At 41.1% G+C, this 20,086-nt stretch overlaps 1 protein-coding gene across 4 annotated transcripts in view; it reads right to left on the bottom strand.

The window, feature by feature from the left end:
- Window positions 1–250: 250 nt before the first annotated feature.
- HECTD4 (HECT domain E3 ubiquitin protein ligase 4) overlaps window positions 251–20,086 on the bottom strand; it is a 79,459-nt gene continuing 59,623 nt past the window's right edge. For all 4 annotated transcript variants that reach the window (XM_030026044.2, XM_030026046.2, XM_030026045.2 and 1 more), the window contains exons 60-76: window positions 18,929–19,108; window positions 17,308–18,611; window positions 15,374–15,581; window positions 14,266–14,489; window positions 14,033–14,184; window positions 13,719–13,825; window positions 12,714–12,837; window positions 11,727–11,917; window positions 10,940–11,086; window positions 9,637–9,756; window positions 9,340–9,495; window positions 7,294–7,397; window positions 6,098–6,319; window positions 5,478–5,644; window positions 4,801–4,996; window positions 3,759–3,981; window positions 251–3,290 (exon numbers count right to left, since the gene is read on the bottom strand). In XM_030026044.2, coding sequence (XP_029881904.1) covers window positions 3,154–3,290; window positions 3,759–3,981; window positions 4,801–4,996; window positions 5,478–5,644; window positions 6,098–6,319; window positions 7,294–7,397; window positions 9,340–9,495; window positions 9,637–9,756; window positions 10,940–11,086; window positions 11,727–11,917; window positions 12,714–12,837; window positions 13,719–13,825; window positions 14,033–14,184; window positions 14,266–14,489; window positions 15,374–15,581; window positions 17,308–18,611; window positions 18,929–19,108 — 3,962 coding nt within the window. In that variant the 3' untranslated portion in view covers window positions 251–3,153. The remainder of the gene's footprint in view (window positions 3,291–3,758; window positions 3,982–4,800; window positions 4,997–5,477; window positions 5,645–6,097; window positions 6,320–7,293; window positions 7,398–9,339; window positions 9,496–9,636; window positions 9,757–10,939; window positions 11,087–11,726; window positions 11,918–12,713; window positions 12,838–13,718; window positions 13,826–14,032; window positions 14,185–14,265; window positions 14,490–15,373; window positions 15,582–17,307; window positions 18,612–18,928; window positions 19,109–20,086) is intronic.

Below are 20,086 nucleotides of genomic sequence, written 5' to 3'. Positions count from 1 at the left end.
CACTGCAGTTCTCCCTTAAGAGAAATATTAGCAACCATTGTGCTTGCTTTCCCTTTTGTACAAAATATTTACATTTCTGTTCCAAGTAAATACAAATTACAGTGTATTAACCCATAAAAGTGGGATTTAAAAGCAGGTAACCTGCAACTTCAATTTCTAGCAGTTCTAATCCTCTGCATCAATGCAGCTTCAGCAGTGGAGGATTTCTTTCATTACTTCCAGCCCCAAATAAGGACACAATACATCTAAAGGGATGTTAAGAATCTCCTTTATGCAAGTGTACACGCTATGGCCAAGAGCACTTAACAGGTTAATGCTGTGTACGGTACCAAGATGGACACACACCAAGCTAGAACTAATACCCAGCTCCAGAGTTTTTCCAATGTTTAGTATAATTTTACATTCTGAATGAATATATATTAAAAAAAAATCATCACAAACCAATCTTTGCTTTGACAAACAAGCCTATTACAGACAATGTCAAGTTCATTTAAAGCACAAGGAAGTAATGATGATTAGAAAAGCTTTAATTAAAAGGCCATTTAAGCTACAGTCGAACGACTGCAGCGCTTCCTTCCCAGTAATGTGGAAAAAAAAAAAAAAAAAGCCCAAAAAAAAAAAAGCCCCAAAGCCCCACCACAACTCATTCTCTTGCAGGGCTCATACCATTCTTAAAAAAAAAAAAAAAAAAAAAAACAAAACAAAAAACCCCCCAAAAAAACCCCAACATTGATGAAGGTTATTTATTGGTGTGACATTTTTCCTGTATAAGAAGCTTCATTTACACAGCAAGGTGTAAACAGCATTGACTAAAAGTTTGTTATTTGTCATCATAAATAATTAATTGTAATAAATATGTATCAAGTAACTTTACAGCACGCTTTTCAGGGCCAAGATGCAGATAAGTTCCACTCAAATGTGCTCTCTGGAAGGAGAAGACAGACATTAGCAGCAGTTTCTTACTAACAGCTGTAGTCATAGCCTTGGAAAACGCTGGCATACCGAGTTCTCCAACCCCTGCGAGTGAGGTGTTTGACTGTGCTGCGAGTCCACCCAAAGCATCAAGGGCTTGAAATGGGTGACTGAAACCCAGTGCAAACCCACGATCCAATCGCTAGGAGGAAACCCTGAACCTATTGCTGTCAGCAGCAACGGTTCTGCCATGAAATTCAGCTGGCAATCCTCATGTTTCCTTGCGGCACCTGTTTGGGAACACACGTCCCAGATTGGAAGAAACTGGCACCAAGCCATTCCTTCTGCTTAGCTTTCCCCTCGGTCTCTGTAAACTCCATGTGTGTTTGCGCTTACTCCGAGTGATTTCTCCGCTACGTATATGCTTCTACCGGGAAATGGACAAGATTCAAGAGTAAATATTCTTCCTACATGTATCTGTTCCTTTGGAAGGGCAATATGCAATAGAAGGGTAACACAGCTTTCCTAACCACAGGATTTGGAGACTCTGTATGCCAACAACTATCTCTACAACTGTTGCACACACATTTTTCCATTCGCTCACAGAAGAACAAGAATATACACGCTTGTTTAGGCTTTTCTCTCTTACTCACATTTTATCTTCCAAGTACCACACACTCACCATTCCCAATATTCACAATAATATACAATAAATACAGCTTTTTCAATTCCCATTACCACTGACGAGCCAAATTAGCATACGTTGTCTTCTAAAGAGACATAGAATACCAACCTTAAAGTACAGTTACACATACCTCATCGTAGACCTTTCGTGTGGTTGATGCGCGCGAAGCACATCGGAAGGAAAATAACAAATGCGTAGCTCAGTACTGGCACTTAACTTACATCAAGTACCGAGCCGAGCAGCACAGCGGTGACCGCAGCGTGTTCTCTTCGGTTCTTTAGCACACAGGTGATTCCCACTTGTGCCGGGTTCTAAGCGGTGAACAAAGCAACGTCGTACTTTTAAATGCACCCGGTGCAGGGCAACCGCTTTTATACGAGTAAAGGAAGATACACGTGTTGATCTGGTGTTTTGAAACCACCCCAGAACGTACTTTCACAACATACAAAAGTTAAACCTGGAGGATTGTTCTCTCTCTGTAGTCTGCTCTAATCTTTCCACAGAAAATAGAAGCTTTATCTTCAAACATGTAACTTTGTGCCTTTCCCCCCCGCCTCATCCTCCTCTTGGGTCTTGCATTTCTAGGATAATTGGCTCGTAGATCAAAGATCATTTTTGAGTACAAAAATGAGTTCCAGGTGGTTAACCACGCAGTGATTATTCTGAAAGCTTGTTTGGAAATAGGATAAAGTCACAGATTAGAAGCTTGAACTGTGGTATCTTACACCATACAGAGAGAAGCCATTTTGTTTCTGCTAATACTTTAATTACAAGAAATTATTTTGTTACTAAGCGAAGCAGACATTCAGGAACATCTAGGGCAAGAACCCAACTGAATTATGGTCCTTTCACTGTTCTTTCCATTATAAATCTTCCTCATCAAAAGTGTCTAGCTGAAGCCCCAAATTAACTGTGGCAGCCACCTGTGTGCTTGCTTATAGTTCAGAAAGTTACAAGAAAACAGTGGAAACGTAAACATGCAGTTTGGCAGCATATTTTCTGCTCTAAAACTCAAGCAAGTGCTAGAAATTCTGCACGTTCTCTGCCTGTGACAGAAGAGGTACCATGCTCTGTTCCTGCGGGTGCCAAGCAGCAACTCCCTCCCCACACCAGATTCTTTCTGGTTTTGTACTCAAAAATGTTTCAGGGAAGAGCGATCTACGAGCTTTCACCTCTGAGTGCTCCCGAACTCAGAACGCCCTCACTTTTGTTGTGTTTGCATGGGTAAGATTGTTCTAAATTACAAAATTAGAAATGTACATGTTTAAAGGTTTTTCAAAATTAAATTATACACAAACTGGTCTTTACTAAACTATCCTACAAATATTCCACAAACAAGGCAGCAAAATAACCAGTCCACCACAAAGTCTACAAATACAAAATGTAAGTCTTCCAGTAATTGTTGTAACGGGAACAAAAGTTCAGAAAATAAATTAACCTCCAGCTCATCACACAGTGTTACAGGAGGTATTTTTATGTGAACTGAAGGGTTTCCAATGTCAGCAGAGTCATGAAACAAATCCAGACAGTCACCTCTAGGCATCCCCTTCTCCCGCTCAGCCGCTGAGCGGATCCTCCCGGTAGTGGATGGCGTATCGGAGCTTCTCCAGCATGATGTCCAGCGAGGAGTACTGAGGAAGTTTGATCATAAACATGCACGTTTCGACACGGATGTACCGAGAGTCTGGAGAACCTGTGGGGGAAGAAGCGCCAGAAAGGGTGTGAACTCGCCCGCTGCTTTTCACCTTATTCTCCAAAAGCATCCTTCCCCCACACCCCTTGCTAAGAAGTATCGAAATAAAATTCCTGCCCGTCATGCGTCTCTTGAACCTTAAATAGTGCCGTGCTTCCCCATCAGTCCTCAGGCCGGTATTTTTCTGGTAGTCCAACCATTTTAAAAGCATACGAGACGAATACTATACAAAGTCTCCTGTCATCTCTAGAGGGCCAAGTTTTAAGCAGTTATTTTATATTTTATTTTTACACGGTTTATAAACAAGTTCTCTCTCTTTTCACTTACAGCCATAACTACTTGCCTCTCTTTTGTCACTCTTTATGCATTAAATAGAAGTTTAAATTAAAAAAATGGGAACCGAAAGCTAGAACCACAACATAAGCAGAACTGATTTTCTTTGCCTTCAGAGACAGAGGGCAAACGCACCTGCAGCTCCGTCGGGGGGGGCTATTTTCATGGGGTATGGCGGGACATGGGCAGTATCAGGGCCTCCATCCTTGCAAGGACATGTGAAGGGGATTCGCTCCTGGTTACAGGCGAACTTTATGAACTTGCAGAGCTCCTCCTGAGTGAACATCTCCAATGCGCTCCAGAAAAACTCGATGTGCTGATCGGTTTCCATCAAGCCCACCTGGTACATGGTGTGTGCCTAAGGGAAAAGAAAGCAAGATGTCCGCTGCTGCCGCCGCCTTCCTTCATACATCTTCCCCACTTATACTTTAAAAGGATGGAAGGGGAGGTGAACTACACCCATCTCCCCAAGTTCTCCTGCCTATCCAAAGCAATTCGGAAATCCAGCCATGGTAGAGTGTTAATGTACGTGGTTTTGTATCTTTTTAGCCCATCAGTTTCTGTAACAGGCTTGTCTTGGTGTGTCTCCTTCTAGTGCAGGTAGCACACATTACTTTTTTGTTTAATATGCAGGACTGGGGCAGTTCAGCATTGCCGCTGTTCAAGGAAAACGCAAAACAACGCTAACACCCGTGGTTGAGCATGTTATACAACTTCACAAAAGAACAGTTCTTTTTATGGCGTAATTCTTACAGTAACAGAACGAAAGTATTTAGGACCAGAAGTTGTCTGTTACAGATTAGTTTTAGATTTTCAGAAACTATTTGCAACTCAAAATCAGGGCAATGGCGCTTTCAGCCCTTAGCTCAAGTGGCAAATACTGAATAAAGCTCCATAAAATGGAGACAGATTAAAAATTTTATGTTAAAAAGTAAATTCATTATTCCTCTCTGGAACAAGCTCCAGTCCTATTTTTCCCTGAATCCAATGAAATCTTAAAAAACTTCCCTGAGGGGCAGAGCGGGAGGGTGTCCAAGTACAGGCCAGCGTTCCACAAGCACCATCCTGGCTATACCGCAAGCAGAAGATCCTCCCCTAACAACTCCCGTGTGGGAGTGTCCTCTCCTCTATGTGTCAGACAGGTAAGTTTTGCCAAAGAAGCTGCAGTTCTTCGCACCTTGAGAAACTCCAGGTTAATGTAGGGAAGCCCACATGTCCTCAGCTCCATCTCTAGAGGGGTCAGCGTAGTCAGAAGCTGCAGGGGAATGATAGAACCCAGCCCAGCACGCACTGCAGTCATGCACTCGGGAGTCTGCAGCTCACGCATCCTCAAGTTCCGGATCGCTGTTGCATACACGTCCTTGTTCTCCCACCTGCAAGGGCAGAGATTCAAGACAAAAAAGGAGAGCATGTGAGAGCCCTCTTGCCCTACCCCAGACCGTTACACACGGAGGGGTTTTATGGGGAGATTCCACTTTGGAATAATCGAGAGTGAGCATTAAGCTACTTGCATTCTGATGCTTCCCAATTTAATTCCACTTTCCTCAGCTTCTTCCTCTTCTCTCATGCTTGCCCGTTTCTCACAAGCCTCCTAACCATGGCTGTTTAATGAAGCCAGCAAACAGCCGATAAGCACGGCTCCTCAGCTGCCTGTTCCTTACAGAACAAAAGGCAGTAAATAGCCCTAGTGATTCCAAGTTCCTGCCAACAAATGTAAAGCTTTCCCAGATCGTTCCAGCCTTCAGCTTGTCACAAAAGCATCTCTGCAGAGCCTGGTGCTTGGAAAATTATTCTAGAGATGCTTCTTTCCCATGTAACCCAGTGCAACGTCCTGCTAAGGCGGCTGTTACTTACCCCACCGGAATGTGCCTGCCTCTGGGACAAAGCTCCACTTCTTCCCCTGTCATGGTCAGGTAGGTGAATTTGCAGCATGGCTTGTTAGGACAGTCCGGGCTCTCTGTTGCTAGATGCTGAGAAGCAATTTCTGCACACAGAGCTTCCAGTTCTGTCTCATCATTTATCTGTCACGAAACGCAAGACTAGTATCTGGTGACCAGCATGCCGTACCGTGTTATTCTTGTGACTCATTTAAGGTATCACCACAACGTACAAAGTGGACTCATTCTGTCATCTGGAGACATCATGGACAGTGAAAGCCAGTAATTGTTTTGGTGGGTTATTTTATGGTTTAGCACTGCCAAGTTCCAGTAAACATTTCAGAAGCCTTAATTCCACTGTACCTGGCAGCAGAAGAGACTGAGCAGCTTTTCCAAGCCGTCAGGATGTAAAATCCTGCAGCCAAGACCAGTCAAAACACTTCACAACCCTGCTCACATGAAGACGTCTGCTAGCTGTGAAGCCAACCACTACTATTTAGGGCAGGCAGTAAAGTTAGCTGCTTCTAGAACAACATGCTTATGGGGGAAACTCTGAGGAAAAAAAAAAAAAGGAGGGAAAAGAAAAAAGTTACTTACATTTTCAAATTTTTTGACATAGTTGTAGGTGAGGATGTCAGCTTCCTGGAGATCAACGTCAGGATCCAGTGGCTCTCCTACCAGGGTCTTCCAGAAGGAGGGCAGGAGGTCAAGTGGCAGAGGAACATCTGCTCGAATTGCAATACCCAAGAGCTGCCCAAAGAAATGGAATAACTGCTCCTCTGCATAGGTTATAGGGCCAGGCGTCAAAATATACTTCCCCTTTAGAAAAGAAGAAAACAGAATAGAGCACACAAACCAGTATTTAAAAATTCATGCATACCCTGCAGGTCCACAAGTTAATAGGCTTGTGAAAATACTTATTTGAACATGATGAATACTGCTTAGCTGGCTACAAAAGGATTTGCTCAAGCATGGGATTGAGTCTATATATATTATACAGTGATATCATATCACATTATCTTATCACTTGATGATCAAAAGCAATACCATAAAGTTGGTTTCCTTGAAAGCCCTGCTTTTACAAGCTCTGTTAATCAGCATTCACAGGACTTTTCTGTACTTGTATTATCAGTTCGATACCCAAGTCTTTCAGTTATGGCGTGTTTCTGAAATACAGTCTGGATATGCAAAGCCAGGTTTGCTTACGTAGTTGGTCTTGTAGAAAACAAGCCGTTTTCCTGCCTTGTGAATACTCCTGCGAAGGACCTACACCTCAACTACTGTAAATTCTTTGAGCCATAAGCTTTATCTTGGTTCTATAATATATCTACTGCACGAAATAGGAGGACACTAAATATGAATTAAATAGCACGGATGGAGCGTCTTACTCTACTAGCAATGCAACTGACTTTCCTGGTGACATTCCTGGAGTAATACCAGCAGAATGTGACTTTGCTAGTTTGGGACAGACAACCTCCAAATCAGACAACTGAACCAGATTCACTTTAAGTGAACTTTGACCAGGAGTCTGAATTCTGCTACATTTTGCTGTTTTGACTACTTGGCTACTTCTTCAAGTACCTGCAGTGCCACTTGAAGTGGAACGGGGCATTCATCAACAGTCATTTTCAGTTCTATCAGGCATGTGAGACCTATCTGGTTAGATGTGATCACATAGGCTGTTGATCTGAAGCTTCCCTCTGCATCGCTAACCGAATGCTTTCTACTCCTGGTCAAACACATGCATTCAAAAAGAGAAAAGCAACTTCATTTCTTGCATTGAGATATCACACCTTATTCTTATTGACTGCAGAGCTCGGGCACAACAGGAGAAGGGAGAGCGAGGAGCTCTGTAACTCTTTACAAACTTGCCAAAGGAAGTGACGGAAAGATCCACCTGAAAAAGAGAGGGGCAAAATAATGAAATGCCCTCTGAGGCTTGTTACCGCTGCCTTTTAATCCAGGATTTGCCGTTCTCCTTGAAATCGTGTTTCATGCCTTAAATTACACGCTTAACCTCTCTGGCCGCACAGACACGTGGCTTAAACAAAGGTCGGGCAGCTGCCAGCCATGCCAGCCTACTACTCATGTGCAAGTCCACTTTTAAATAGTTTAACTGCATGCAAAAAATATTCATTTAATTGCTTCCTGTTAAATTCCTAAACTGCTGCTTTGTCTCCCAGCACTCTATGTATAAGACTAGCACAAACATTTGTTACACCAGTTGGCCTGCAAATGGAATTCGTTACTTGATTAGAAGATGAATGGTGCTGTCTTCATAATGACAGAGCATTTCCACAGCTAAAAGCAGTGAGGCAATGCATCAGAAATCATTACAGATGCTGAGCCGTGGATATAACATTTCTCTCTTTATAGATACTCTCAATAACCACCACAGACCTTAAAAAGAAAAGAATTCCCCTCGAGAGAAGGCATCGAGGAGCCCTTTGTTCAGCTAATAAGTGCACACTGACAAGAATTTTCCTTTACACAATTTGATAGACGGCACTAGTTGGTAATATGAGAAGTGCATTTGGGGCTTTTCTTCTCTAACTCCGTATACCCCCATGAATCTCCAAAAAGGACCTATGACAATCAGTACACAGAGACTGCATTAATTTAGATAGCAGCGATCAATTTTCTTCTTTGACACACAGTTGATATTTTGCCTCGATACCCTATCAGTTATTCAACAGATCTGCAAAGCAAGATTTTCTTGGCTCTTGGTTAAACCAAGTCTCTTCCTGGAGTACATGCAACCCACGTAGCATCCAAGGGAGCCAGCACCCCCAAAGAAAGTCAATATCCAAAAGGAGCTGGACAACATCCACATAAAGAAGATCTTACAAAATGAAACTGCACAAATTAAAGTGTAGTGTCGTCAAGAGAAGAGAAGGCATAATAATCTTGTTTAATAAAGTAAGATTATTGCTCAACACTTTCTGTTGAAAAGCAGTACTCCTACGTCATGAGGAGTCTGTCTCTGTACCGGTTAGGTGAAATTAGGGCAGTTAATTGTCTATTCCTTTATGAGGTTCATTCTTTTAACCAGTCACATGAGAATTATTGAAACGATTACAAGAAATACTGTACATCATCTCACAAAAAATGAGGAAGATGCAATCTTAATGCTATCTACTGCAAAAATTAAGGACAGTTTTTAAAGCAACAAAACCCTTACTATACTCACCCTCTCTTCGGCTTGGCTGGGACAAGCTGAACTTCATATTTCTGATGGCAAGCTGAAAACAATTCTCAAAATCACCTCACTTCAGCATGACCATTTTTAATGGTTAATGCTTGCATACTCCTTGACAGCTACGTTTGATAATGTATCCTATACTAGTATTTAATGGTATCTTAATCTATTGGCTATACAATCTCACATCACTTTAATAATAAAAACCACAGTAGCATTACCCAGCTCATTAATACCAAGAAAGTACTTAAAAAAAAAATCTTTGTTATCAGCACAGTCTGGGTTTACCATGACCGAGCATCAAAACAACCTGAAGAGACATTCTTACTAAATGCTCGCCCTATGCTTCAAACAACTTACTATTACTTTATATTGATTTGCTCTAGTTAGCAAAGTCACACGCCCAGGCACGCATACTTCCTGCTGTATTAGCTAAAATATGAAAATTAACCATCTAGCTTGCTTAGTTCTTGGAAGCTTCATTCTTTTCCATCTACAGGACTACAAACACTAAAGGTAATGCTGCTCCTTAAAGTTAACATGAGCCACATTCTGGTGAAAACTTGCACTCCACCTGGAGTAAGTTCTCACGACTGTACCTGATGTCACTCAGGCTGGTAACTCTGTAATCCTGACTTACTTGTTCCATGAACCTCCTCCCCTGTGAACCGAATGTTGAAAGCATACGTAGGGTCTCCACCACTGGCAAGTTTAACACAGAGCTGCGAGGATGGCACACAGGCTAGCTGTCTTGCTGCCTGACAGAAATAGGAATTTTCTGAAGAACGGATCTCCCCTATTTAAAAACAAAAGAAGAAAATAAAATCCCCATCCTTGGAGTATTTTGCATTAATAAGCATCTGAGTGTGGTTAAAACAGATCCGACTTGTTGCAATGGATTTCAATGGATTTTGAAAAGGATCAATGTTTCTCATACCTCCAACGATTTCCAAGGGATCCAGGGTGATTTCTGGGGCTGCGTGATCAGCAGTTCTTTGGACAGTGGCATTCAGCACTCTATTCATTACAGTTACTTTTGTGTCATAAAAGATTAAACCTAATAAAGAAACACATTTCAGTGTAGTTAATCTATCCTCCTACAATCTTATTTTCTGAAATTCTCTAATGGACAACGGTAGAATAATAATTTCACCTTGATTAGGTAGGTAAGATATGGCTAATCCACAACGTTTTTCTTTTTCTTTTTTTTTTCTTTTTCTTTTTTTTTTTAAAGTATTTTTTACTAATGTTTACTGGAAGACATGCATTGGGTTAGAACACTGATGAACACAATTCTAATGTTATATAAATAGATCTTAGCAACTCCACCAGAATCTCTGTAAATCAGAAACACTTTGCCAAACAGCTTTCAGAAATCTGTTATGTTTTGACAATAACGCTAGAGGCAAGAAAACATGATAATAAATAGGGCTGTCATATTGCACCATAAATATGGGCTCTATAAAGACAAATCTCTGAATATTCCTCATTTTCCCATACTGGCTTTACAAGGTTTTTTTGCTAGCTGGGCCAATATAAAAGCCTACTTACACACATTGACACCTTTGGTGATTTCTGTATCTTCTTCTTCAGAAGAAAACAAGTTTGGGAAATGTAATAACCTAAATCTTCATTTTGTCTGCTGTCTAATGAAGGCTTTTAAAAACTATTTTAAATGCTGATGTATGATAAGTATTTTCTTGATCTCTCTAATTCTACAACTTCAATGACAACAAGGATGCCAACAAGTCCTGAGACTTTCACCTGATCTGCTGCTTGTTGACGAGCAAAGAGTGTTAATTTCTCGATATCCCCAAGAAGATAAAGGCATATTTGAAGGCCACCCACAGACAGAAAAGATGGACCAATGCCCTCCATGGTCAACAAGAAAGCTGCACAGTGTCTATCAACTACTTGCAAGAATAATCCCCCTCACCTTTAAAAAACAAACCAAGAAAGAGAAAAAACTCCCACACTGAGAAGTGCCCTTTGGTTAATGATGTTGTTTGGCTGTCACCTCAGACAGACCATGTGCCAGCTTATCAGGCTGAGAATGAAGCCAATAAGCCTTTGTTAGCACGCTGAAACCACTCACTATCTCGCTTTCCCTCTCCCCTGCACACTCTCCTTTCTGTCAACATGTATACACTCGTTAAAATCTCCTGCAAAATATCTAAGAAATTCAGTGTGGTGCACAATGCACCCTTTCAGGCAACCACCATGTTCCCCGAGAAACTGACCTTTGGCCTCTTGCAGTAACGCAGCAATACTATTAGCGTACATCTCAGTCTGCCGAAGCTCCACCAGTGGTAAGAAGAATGTCTCCAATGTTGTATTGAGAGACTGAAGCAGTGCAAACCGTAGGCGTAGACTTTCAACAGGAACATCTGAGGTGGGAAACATCCAGTCAGAGATATAAAGACATTCCCTACCTACTGCAAAGTCCATCTTCCCAGCAGATTCATTGCAGGAGCCACACAAGCTTCCTTCTAAAGCAGCCCCTCCTGATCCCTGCACATCAACAAGAGGGCTGAAGACACAAGAACAGCCATGATCCCTCATGTTCCTTCCTGGATCTCGAGTCTCTAGGTGTCTGAATCCAGTATCTTTCATCATCACTGAATTTGCATTATCTGGAGACCCTCTTGAAGGAACTTAGTGCTTAGATCAGGATTTGGGTGACTAAAGCCTGCCTAGATCCAGAATTGCAATCCAACCTTACCTCCCCGCTGCAAGCTAAACTCACCATGTATCTTCCTGCTCCAGCGTGATGATCTAGGAGATATGCTCAGAGAGCAGAGAACAGTTGCAGTGCATTTCTAACACTGCTCCCAAAGGCACCGCAGTGCCCAAGCACACCCAAGGAGAGAGAAGACCTAGAGTCAGTGTTGCCCTTGGCCCACAGAGGCTCCAGTCTGCAGCCTCCAAAGGAATGTCCTGACTACCCAAGTGACAGCCAGATCATTCAGGAGCACTACCCAAGCTCTTCCATTGAAGAAAGCCCCTATGCAAACGATCTATACATACTCAACAGACAGGAAATTCTGGGATCTGCTGCATCAGCTGGATCCAAATAAACTTCATGGGGATGGAGTCGTGCTGGTGTAATTGCAAGGTGACGACAAAGCCTGTTAATATACTGGACAAGGGCTACATCCATTTCCAGTGTCCATTTCCGGGATGCTTTTTGAGCATGTCTTGCATCAATGCAGGCACACCTGAAATGTAAAAGGCATTAGACCTCTTGAAACGTAAGTGCAATACTGCTTACTAAGAGCATGTTGAGCACAACACGAGGTAGCTTGTTCTACTTCTCTCCCCTTTTCTTAAGCAGAGCTGTTTCATTAGAAAAATTCCAGTTTGAGTATAAGAACTGATTTATCACCTACCTTGCCTCACTGTTATTAAATAATAAGAAAAAAAGGAACTGCCTATTAAGCTTACTTACTGCACTATCTTCTTTATGCTCTGAAGCAGATATAGGGGAAGAGGATGTGGCAATTAGCTTGTGGCTTGACACAGAGAGATAAGGAGGATTCATTTAAGGGACTTTCTTCCTGTACAATATTAACAAGGAAGTAACCGTTCCCTCCTCTACATTACTACTGACCCAGTAACAACACTGCCAGTTTAAACAATTACACAGTGCACAGAATAGAAAGCTGTTGTGGAAGGAAAACAGAGACAGCCAGACGGATCTACAATTCTCATCAGGCAAATTTATTACACAGTTTGGAAGCTGTAAAGGACAGCATGGCATACGATTTTGTCAGCTATGTTGTGTACAAGAGAGTCAGGAACCTGCATTTTGACAGCATAGCGACTCTTTCAAAGCATGTTTTAAGAAAATAACCAACAATTTTCTCTACAGGCCTTGCAGCCATGGATAGAAGTTTGCATGTTACTGACACACTGGTTAAAGCTACTTGGAGTGGGAACACTTGGGATCAAGTTTTTTTTAAAGTGAGCACAATTAATCAGTATCAACTTTTCAAAAAGATGTGCAAAATTTACCTTTCAAAATGTAGATCATATCCGCAGGACAGAATAGCTCTCCACACACTACGGATATCCTGTTTAGATCGGTCAACCACAAATCTGTGAAATCCATCCAGTGTCAAATACTTCTCCTCAGGAACTGACAGCAAAAATACAACCATCAAATAGTTAATGACTTACTATAAAGTCTACACACCACACAGGAAAATGGTCGTTGTACAAGGTGACTACCTGTCAGCTTTGTCCTGGTTCTACCCATCTCACCATGGCTTGTTTCTGGAGTAGTTCTAAACATCATGCTATTTGGTCCAGATTAGACCTTCAGTAAACAGCACTTATTCTTTCCTCTCCAGGACGCAAATCCTCCAGCTGCCCTCTGGAATAGCTCCACCAATATATCTACTCAGGTATCAAGGATCCATACTTGGCTGAATGCTGAAATTCCCCTCTTCTGAACTAACCTGGCATTTCCTACAGTGAAGAGCAGAGTCCAAGCTCACGTCTATTCACTCTTCCACCTGACCAGAGAAAGAAATATCAAGCAAGACCCTGGAACTAACCCCTGTCATGGCATGGCTGTGCTGTCTCCTCCATGGATAGACTAGTTATGAGGCATCTGAAGCTCCTCTTTCATCCAATTTTCCTCTTGTAACTTAATAATTTTCCTATGTAAGTTGAGTCAACCCCATGATATCCCAAATCCCCACTGTACAAAAAAAAGCCTTGAAACTATACCTCTTAGGAAGTCAGTTCTCTACCCAATGTATTCACATGGCCTACGGACACTGTTGCATGAATTGCATGAGCATGGTTTGCTCTCACTTACATTGATGAGTCCAGATTTACAGACATACAAATAAAAGCAGCATTTTAAATCGTTATTAAAAAAAAAAATCAAGTTAGCCTCATTAAAAACAAAGACAAGCCAAATCTATCATGACATCTATAAGCATGCCAATACCAAAAATTTATTTCTTTTCTATGATGTAATACTATAGAAAAATTCTATACAGGTACTACCTTCCTGTTTCTTTGTGGGAGACTTTTCAGGGTCCTTCTCTTCAGGTTTGCTCTTCTCAGGAGATTTTGGCTTTACAGTAGGTTTCTTCTCACTTAAGGCTGTTCGGCTAAGGGACAAAGTGAATGTTAAGATGAAAGTTTTCTTTCGTCTGTTCAAGAAACCAAAACATTCCTTGAAGGTCTTTTATAATCTCAAAGTTGCATTTCCCTCTTCCAATCCGTACATGGAAACACAGAGAGAGAGGAAATAAAAACCTGGATTCCTAAAGAGAAATCAAAGGGTTTGCAACTGTGAAAAAGCTGAAGATACCAACCTGACACTATTGAGCATCGACTTTTCCTTTGTAGGTGGTTTAGTCACTGGGCGCTTGGTGCTCACAACTTTCACTGGATGCTGTTCTTTGCCCGCCTTGTTGTACTTGCTCTTGTCAAATTTTGGCTTGGGCACACCGTATTTCCTTAAAATCTTCCAACATAGAAAGTGAATAATTACCCAATGCTTTCAAGTTACATAAAAATACGCTGAAAATAGTTTTCAAAGCACTACCTGAGTAAGCTGGTCCTCTAGAACTTTCTTTGGAGGGCGGACATTTGTGAAGAACACATGAAGGAGGTTTCCAGGAGTCTGAGAATTTATCTGCTCTTTACTAAGATAGATATCAGCAACCTTAATGGGTTTTGCTGGAGTTAGGCTCAGCATTTGCTCAGAATGGACGCAGCTTTTAAATATTTCTGTGAGGACTTCCCGAGCACCTGGGACCAATTTCTCACCTAATTAAAAAAAATAAATGCAATATGGTACAAAATACCATGACAACTGTTTAGAATCTGAAATGTGAAAAAACATTTTGCATTCAGCTAAAATACTGTATCACATGCCACTTGCTCTGAAAGAGAAAATCACTTTGAAAAATTCTACTAGCAGGCCTGACCTTTCTGCACTCTAATACCCCATTTATGATAGAGAACTGAATGCCTTCTCCTATTTTGGCCACATACTGTAATTATTATTTGCATGACTGCAGTGGTAATGAAAAAAGTAGATTATTTATGATGCCAGTAAAAAATTACATTGTGTAGGTACACACTAACACCTACTAATTGAATTAGTAGTCAACTGAACTTCCTGCAAGTATTACGCTCCCCTGTCCCCTGAGTCAGGATTCTGGCCCATTCCAGGTGTATTAGGGTCTGTATAGCTTTCACATTGTTAGAGAAAATAAATTACTAGCTGTTCTACTTGAACAGTTTCTACTCTAAAATTATGTCATGTCTAACAGTGGTAAATTATTACAGTGGCTATTTTCTCAAAGAAGTCACTGAAAAACTCAGTAGTTTTTTGGGTTGGTGGGGAGTTTTCAGTGGGTGGGTTTTTTTGGGGGGGGGGGGCGGGGTAGGTTGTTGGTTGGGGTTTTTTTTCTTTCTGTTTAATTAGCTGTGAGGACAGCTGAGCAATGTTCAGACTGCAAATAGCTGCTTGCCAACTGATGAGAGGGAGGAAACTGGCTTTGGAATTACTCCCTAGCTCCCCTCATTGTCACCCATGAATTAGCGAGTCATACTGAATTTACACCAACAAGGAGAATCTGACCCCTGCATGTCCCAAAAAAATGCATAATACAAGTGAGGTATTTGCCAATATGAAAACCACGTACCTTTTATTGACTTATCATTGAAATAATCTTCTAGTGCCGGGCTCCCTTGTGTGTCAAATAAACTCTGATTTACAGTAGAAACAGTTAAAATCTCTTCAGTTGACATTTCCATCAGTTCATCTTCACCATCCAGACTTGACAAACCAATGAGATCACTACTGTTAAATAGACTGGCTCGGATTTTCTCTATTTTAGCTCTTGACCTTATCTGTACAAATAATGAAACTAGTTAATAGGAATTCTGACAAAACGAATTAACTTCCATTTATATGAATTTGGGTCGTTCGCTTTCTCCCCGCCCCATGTAGATAATCACTATTCCATCTCTTGTAACATTCTTCTACATCAATAATTTGATACCAGAGTTCAGGTTCAGCCTAGAAAACATCCTTTCTAAGAACATCCGGCCACTGAAATCACCATGCTACAAGTTAATCAGGCACAGCTTTGAACCAGCTATTCCATTTCTTAGTCTGGAGACAGCCCTTAGAAAGATCAGATAAGAAGTTCCAAGTTTCAGATAGGTAACTTGTCATTATTTGCAACTCCGCTGTCCTTGCTTCAATTCTCCATTTAGAAAAAATATATCTAAATTAGCACAGGCTTTGAAGTCTCAGCTGCACCAACTGGGAGCAGGAACAATAACTTCCTTTGATTCCAAGAATAACCACCATGTATCATTATCAGATCAGCTACAGACTTGGAGTAGGTTTCCATGTGAATACGCTGACGGCTTTCTGTACACACTTTATGGTTTATTTCAACTCTGGTGTCTTCATGTCAATTAATAGCTTAAGAATAGCAACTGAAGATTTTCTCTCTGAATAAGCTGATTTTCTTCTACAAGGGAAACTGATACAATCCCATACTATGCAAAAATGTCTCTCTACATTCACAAGCTATCAGAAACGGCTGTGCTTTTGCAAGCTTCTGATAAATCTGCAGCATGCAGTTATTGTAAAAACAGAGAGGAAGGGTTCTTGTGCATAGCTGAAAACCGGGAGTGACCTGGCATCAATGACGACCACCCACAATGCTTCTAAAAATTAATTTGGAACCAGACACCAACAAAATTTATCATCTCTTCTAAAGTAACTTTATAGAGGAATCTGTAGATGGTTTAAAATATGTGAAAATGTAGTTATTAAACATTAAATAATTGCCTTGCGGGTTAAACCAAAGGGCCATCTCTCTCTAAATTTATCTCCAGCAGTGGCCAGTAGCAAATCTTTGAAGAAAGTTACATGAAAGAGGAAATGAATAGATCTTTTCCTTTACATACTCTCTCAGCCTCCAGAAATCAGCAGTTTAAAGATTTCCTCAGTTGAAGGCTGCATTGACTGCTGTGCTTAATAGCTACCAATTTGCACATCCTCCATGAACATGATCCATTAGCAATTCATTTATACTCTTGGCTTCTGAAACCCCATGTGGCAATGAGCTCTACAACTTGGAATGTGCAAGAGTTCTTCCTTCTGTTTTAATGTTGCTACTTTTTAACTCCACTACTAGGTCCCCTCTGTCCTTTGAGAGACAGTGAATGCTTCTAAGACTGTGAATGGTACAGAGAAAGTCAATGGAGGATAAAGCTCTGTGTTCCTCAGCCATCGTGTCCAACCTGAGAACTCCTAGGCTCCTCAGTCTCTTGTGCACATTGACATACATTTATTCTATACCCATGACCTATGCTGAGCTACACCTTGCTAACAGTACCTTTCACTCTCCATCATTCCAGTTGTGGCCTCAGTCAAGCAGAAGAATTTTTACAGAAGAAAACATACAGCACACTTTTCCCTTAACAGTCAGATCATGGCATTACACACAAACCACAAGAAACACAGTATTTCTCAAAGCCAGAGGTTACTAGAAGCAGATATCATTCTTTCAGAAAAAACTGACCCAAAAGGCACCCTCTCCTGATTGAAGGCTATTACCTCCACTACTGCAAAACCTTTGATTGGCCGTGACAGAAGTGGCTGGTTGTCCAGAGATGTCACTGTGTACATTGAACCGACATCAGACACAGACGCTGTTTCCACATTGTCAAGTGGTTCCCCGAGGCTGCCAAGGCTGCCAAGGCTTCCAGTACTGCAGTGTGAAAGATCCAGACTCTCCTGGCTGGAAACAACATGTGGTTCTAGCAACCCTGGTGGAATGGCCAATTCCAGTCCAGCTTGAAACTGGTCAACTGAGATATCGCTAACGGTCCGAGATATACCCTGCGAGCTGCAGAGGGAAGCCTGGCTTGTAGATGCTGAAGCGCTAACACTCATGGCAGGTGTGACACTGCTAGAGCTGCTGATATCCAAACTGTCTGCACTACTTGAAACAGTTGGTTTTTCCAGTTCAGTTCTGCATTCTCCTCCTTCTGCTTTATCCTTGATTTTTTTGGGATCCTCTTCCTGCAAAGGAATGTAGATCTCATCCTTGAAGACTCCACCATGTGCATTACATGCCTTTCTGATTGCACTTCTGACGATACTCTCCTCCAAGTGGGTTGGTATTCCAGAAATGACAAGCAAGCGGCTATGAGCTGTGGGACCTACTAGTGCTTGACACGCATCTGCTACAGCGTCATTTGTCACACCCAATCCTTGCGGATCCTTTTTAGTTAGGTGTCTGAGAATTATAAGCAGAGTCAGTGCTCTATGAAACCACAACATATCCTCAGGCTTGCTTCCTCCTATACTGAGGATTGCAGCATCTGTTTCAGCTGCTCTGGATGAAGACCGTTTGCCTGAAGATGATGTCTTTTCCCGCTTCATTTTGACTTTTTTCCTCTTTGACAGCAAGCTTGGACTCTGTGGTGTCTGTCCTGGAGAAGATGAAGATGAGGATGAAGAGTCACTAAGATTTGGGGCACTTGTTGAAGACATCACATTAGCTGTTACACTCATATTGATAGGTAAGGTTACTTCCGCTACAGCAAGGCAGACTTCCATCAGAGCATGAAAGTATGTTGAAAATCTTCCTTGGTCAGCCCCTCCAACACCAGAACCACCACACGCATTTCCAGACACCCAGTTTTGTGTTTCTTCATCATACAACTTGTGAAGTTCTGACTGCAGGGCCATAAGCATAGCTAGACAGGGATTTAGCTGAAGGGCAATAGAAGATGACAATCCTGCTGGACTTTTTTTCTGCTCCAGATTGTGAATTTTGCGAAGCAACTCAGCCAAGAGATGAAATATTAATTCCTTCACACATGCTGCCATGTCAGTTGTCCAGAGAAAGTTCCCTGTGTGTGGAAGGCAAGACATGGGAGTCAACAGTATTTCACTATTAGTAACTTTATCACATGAGTTGCAACAGTAACATTAAATAAAGCACAAGAAAAGGTCATTTCAATAGCTGTATGTCAGCAGTAAGAAAGACAGGAAGGCTATTCCAAGGAGAGCATACCAACAGAAAGTTTCTGGAGTTTGAAGAAAATTTCTCTATAATGGAAGAGCTCAAAAATACCTTGTGACTGTAATTTTTCTTTTTTTTCCTAAACTCTCCATCTGAGCCAGCACATTGTTGGTGCTCATTACTAAGTAAATACTGCATTCTCACCTAAAAATTCCACTACTTGCAAGAGAACTGAAGCAGGAATAGTATCCAGTTCATCTTCTGATTTTCCATCCCCATCTTCTAATTTCCAAGTTAACAGCTGTTCTGCGAATGCCATTGCCAGGGGGAATTCAAGAGGAAGAGAATGCAAGACCAACACAGCTCCAGGAGGAGGAGATACTCCTGAACAAAAAGGTCAAAGAAAATACTTATCATGACTCTAGGCATTTGTAAAGTAAAAGTAGTACCATATCTTCTAGCATTTTTCTGAGGCTAAATTCATACTAAGTGAGAATTTTCTCTATTAAGTACCTTGTAATAAACAAACAGGAATGTTTATCTATAGTGAGCTGTTGATAAACCTATAATTCTAAAAATATAGATAACATTTTGTTTACATGACATGTACAGGCTAAAAATAGTTCTATTTCATATCTAAATACATGTAGGACTTTTACAAAACCATTTCTTTGTAGCATGATGTGTGATCAGTACTGATAAAAACATCAGAGATGCTGTAGTTCAGTAAAAGAACTTAAGGACCTCCAAACAAAAGTTTTAAGAGCTTACTGCAGCCCAGTCACCTTCACTTCTCTAAATAAATCCCACTGTCTCTTCCTTAGGCTGGAAGGGTAAAAAGAATTTTAATGATTGCTTTTGCTTGAAAAGCTAGGATGACCTGTGTACTACTATACTGCATTTATATATAGTACTCTGCGTATTAAAGGGCCCTATAAATCACCGAGAAAAGCAAAAAAAAAATAAAAAAAAAAATTATAATCTCCATCTGCAAAACAGCATCTCAAACAGCAATAGCACCAACCTGAATGCTGCAGAAATATTCAAAAACACTGCTTTGTGAGCTCATGGAAGACAAAAATCAGGAAAAAACCCACAGATCCTGACAAGTTTAACAGAACTAACAAAATCAGAGTCAGATGGCTTCCAATGTTTATAAAACCATGCTTTCTTGGTTAAGCATGATTGCATATTTCTGCTAGGACACATTTCTTAATACCTTGTACAAAAATACTGTCCTAACCAATGGTAGGACTGGTGACAATATAGGAAGCTCCTACACAGAGGCAATGATGATGCTTGTCTCGCTTCTGAGAATACAGTTTAAAAGGGTTTTTTTAATTTTTCTTTTTTCTTTTTTTT

This window comes from Aquila chrysaetos, chromosome 9 (genome assembly GCF_900496995.4).
Source record: "Aquila chrysaetos chrysaetos chromosome 9, bAquChr1.4, whole genome shotgun sequence".
NCBI classification, from domain to species: Eukaryota; Metazoa; Chordata; class Aves; order Accipitriformes; family Accipitridae; genus Aquila; species Aquila chrysaetos.
The sequence above is the reverse complement of the archived record's forward strand: the minus strand, read 5'-3'. Positions and strand labels throughout refer to the sequence as shown.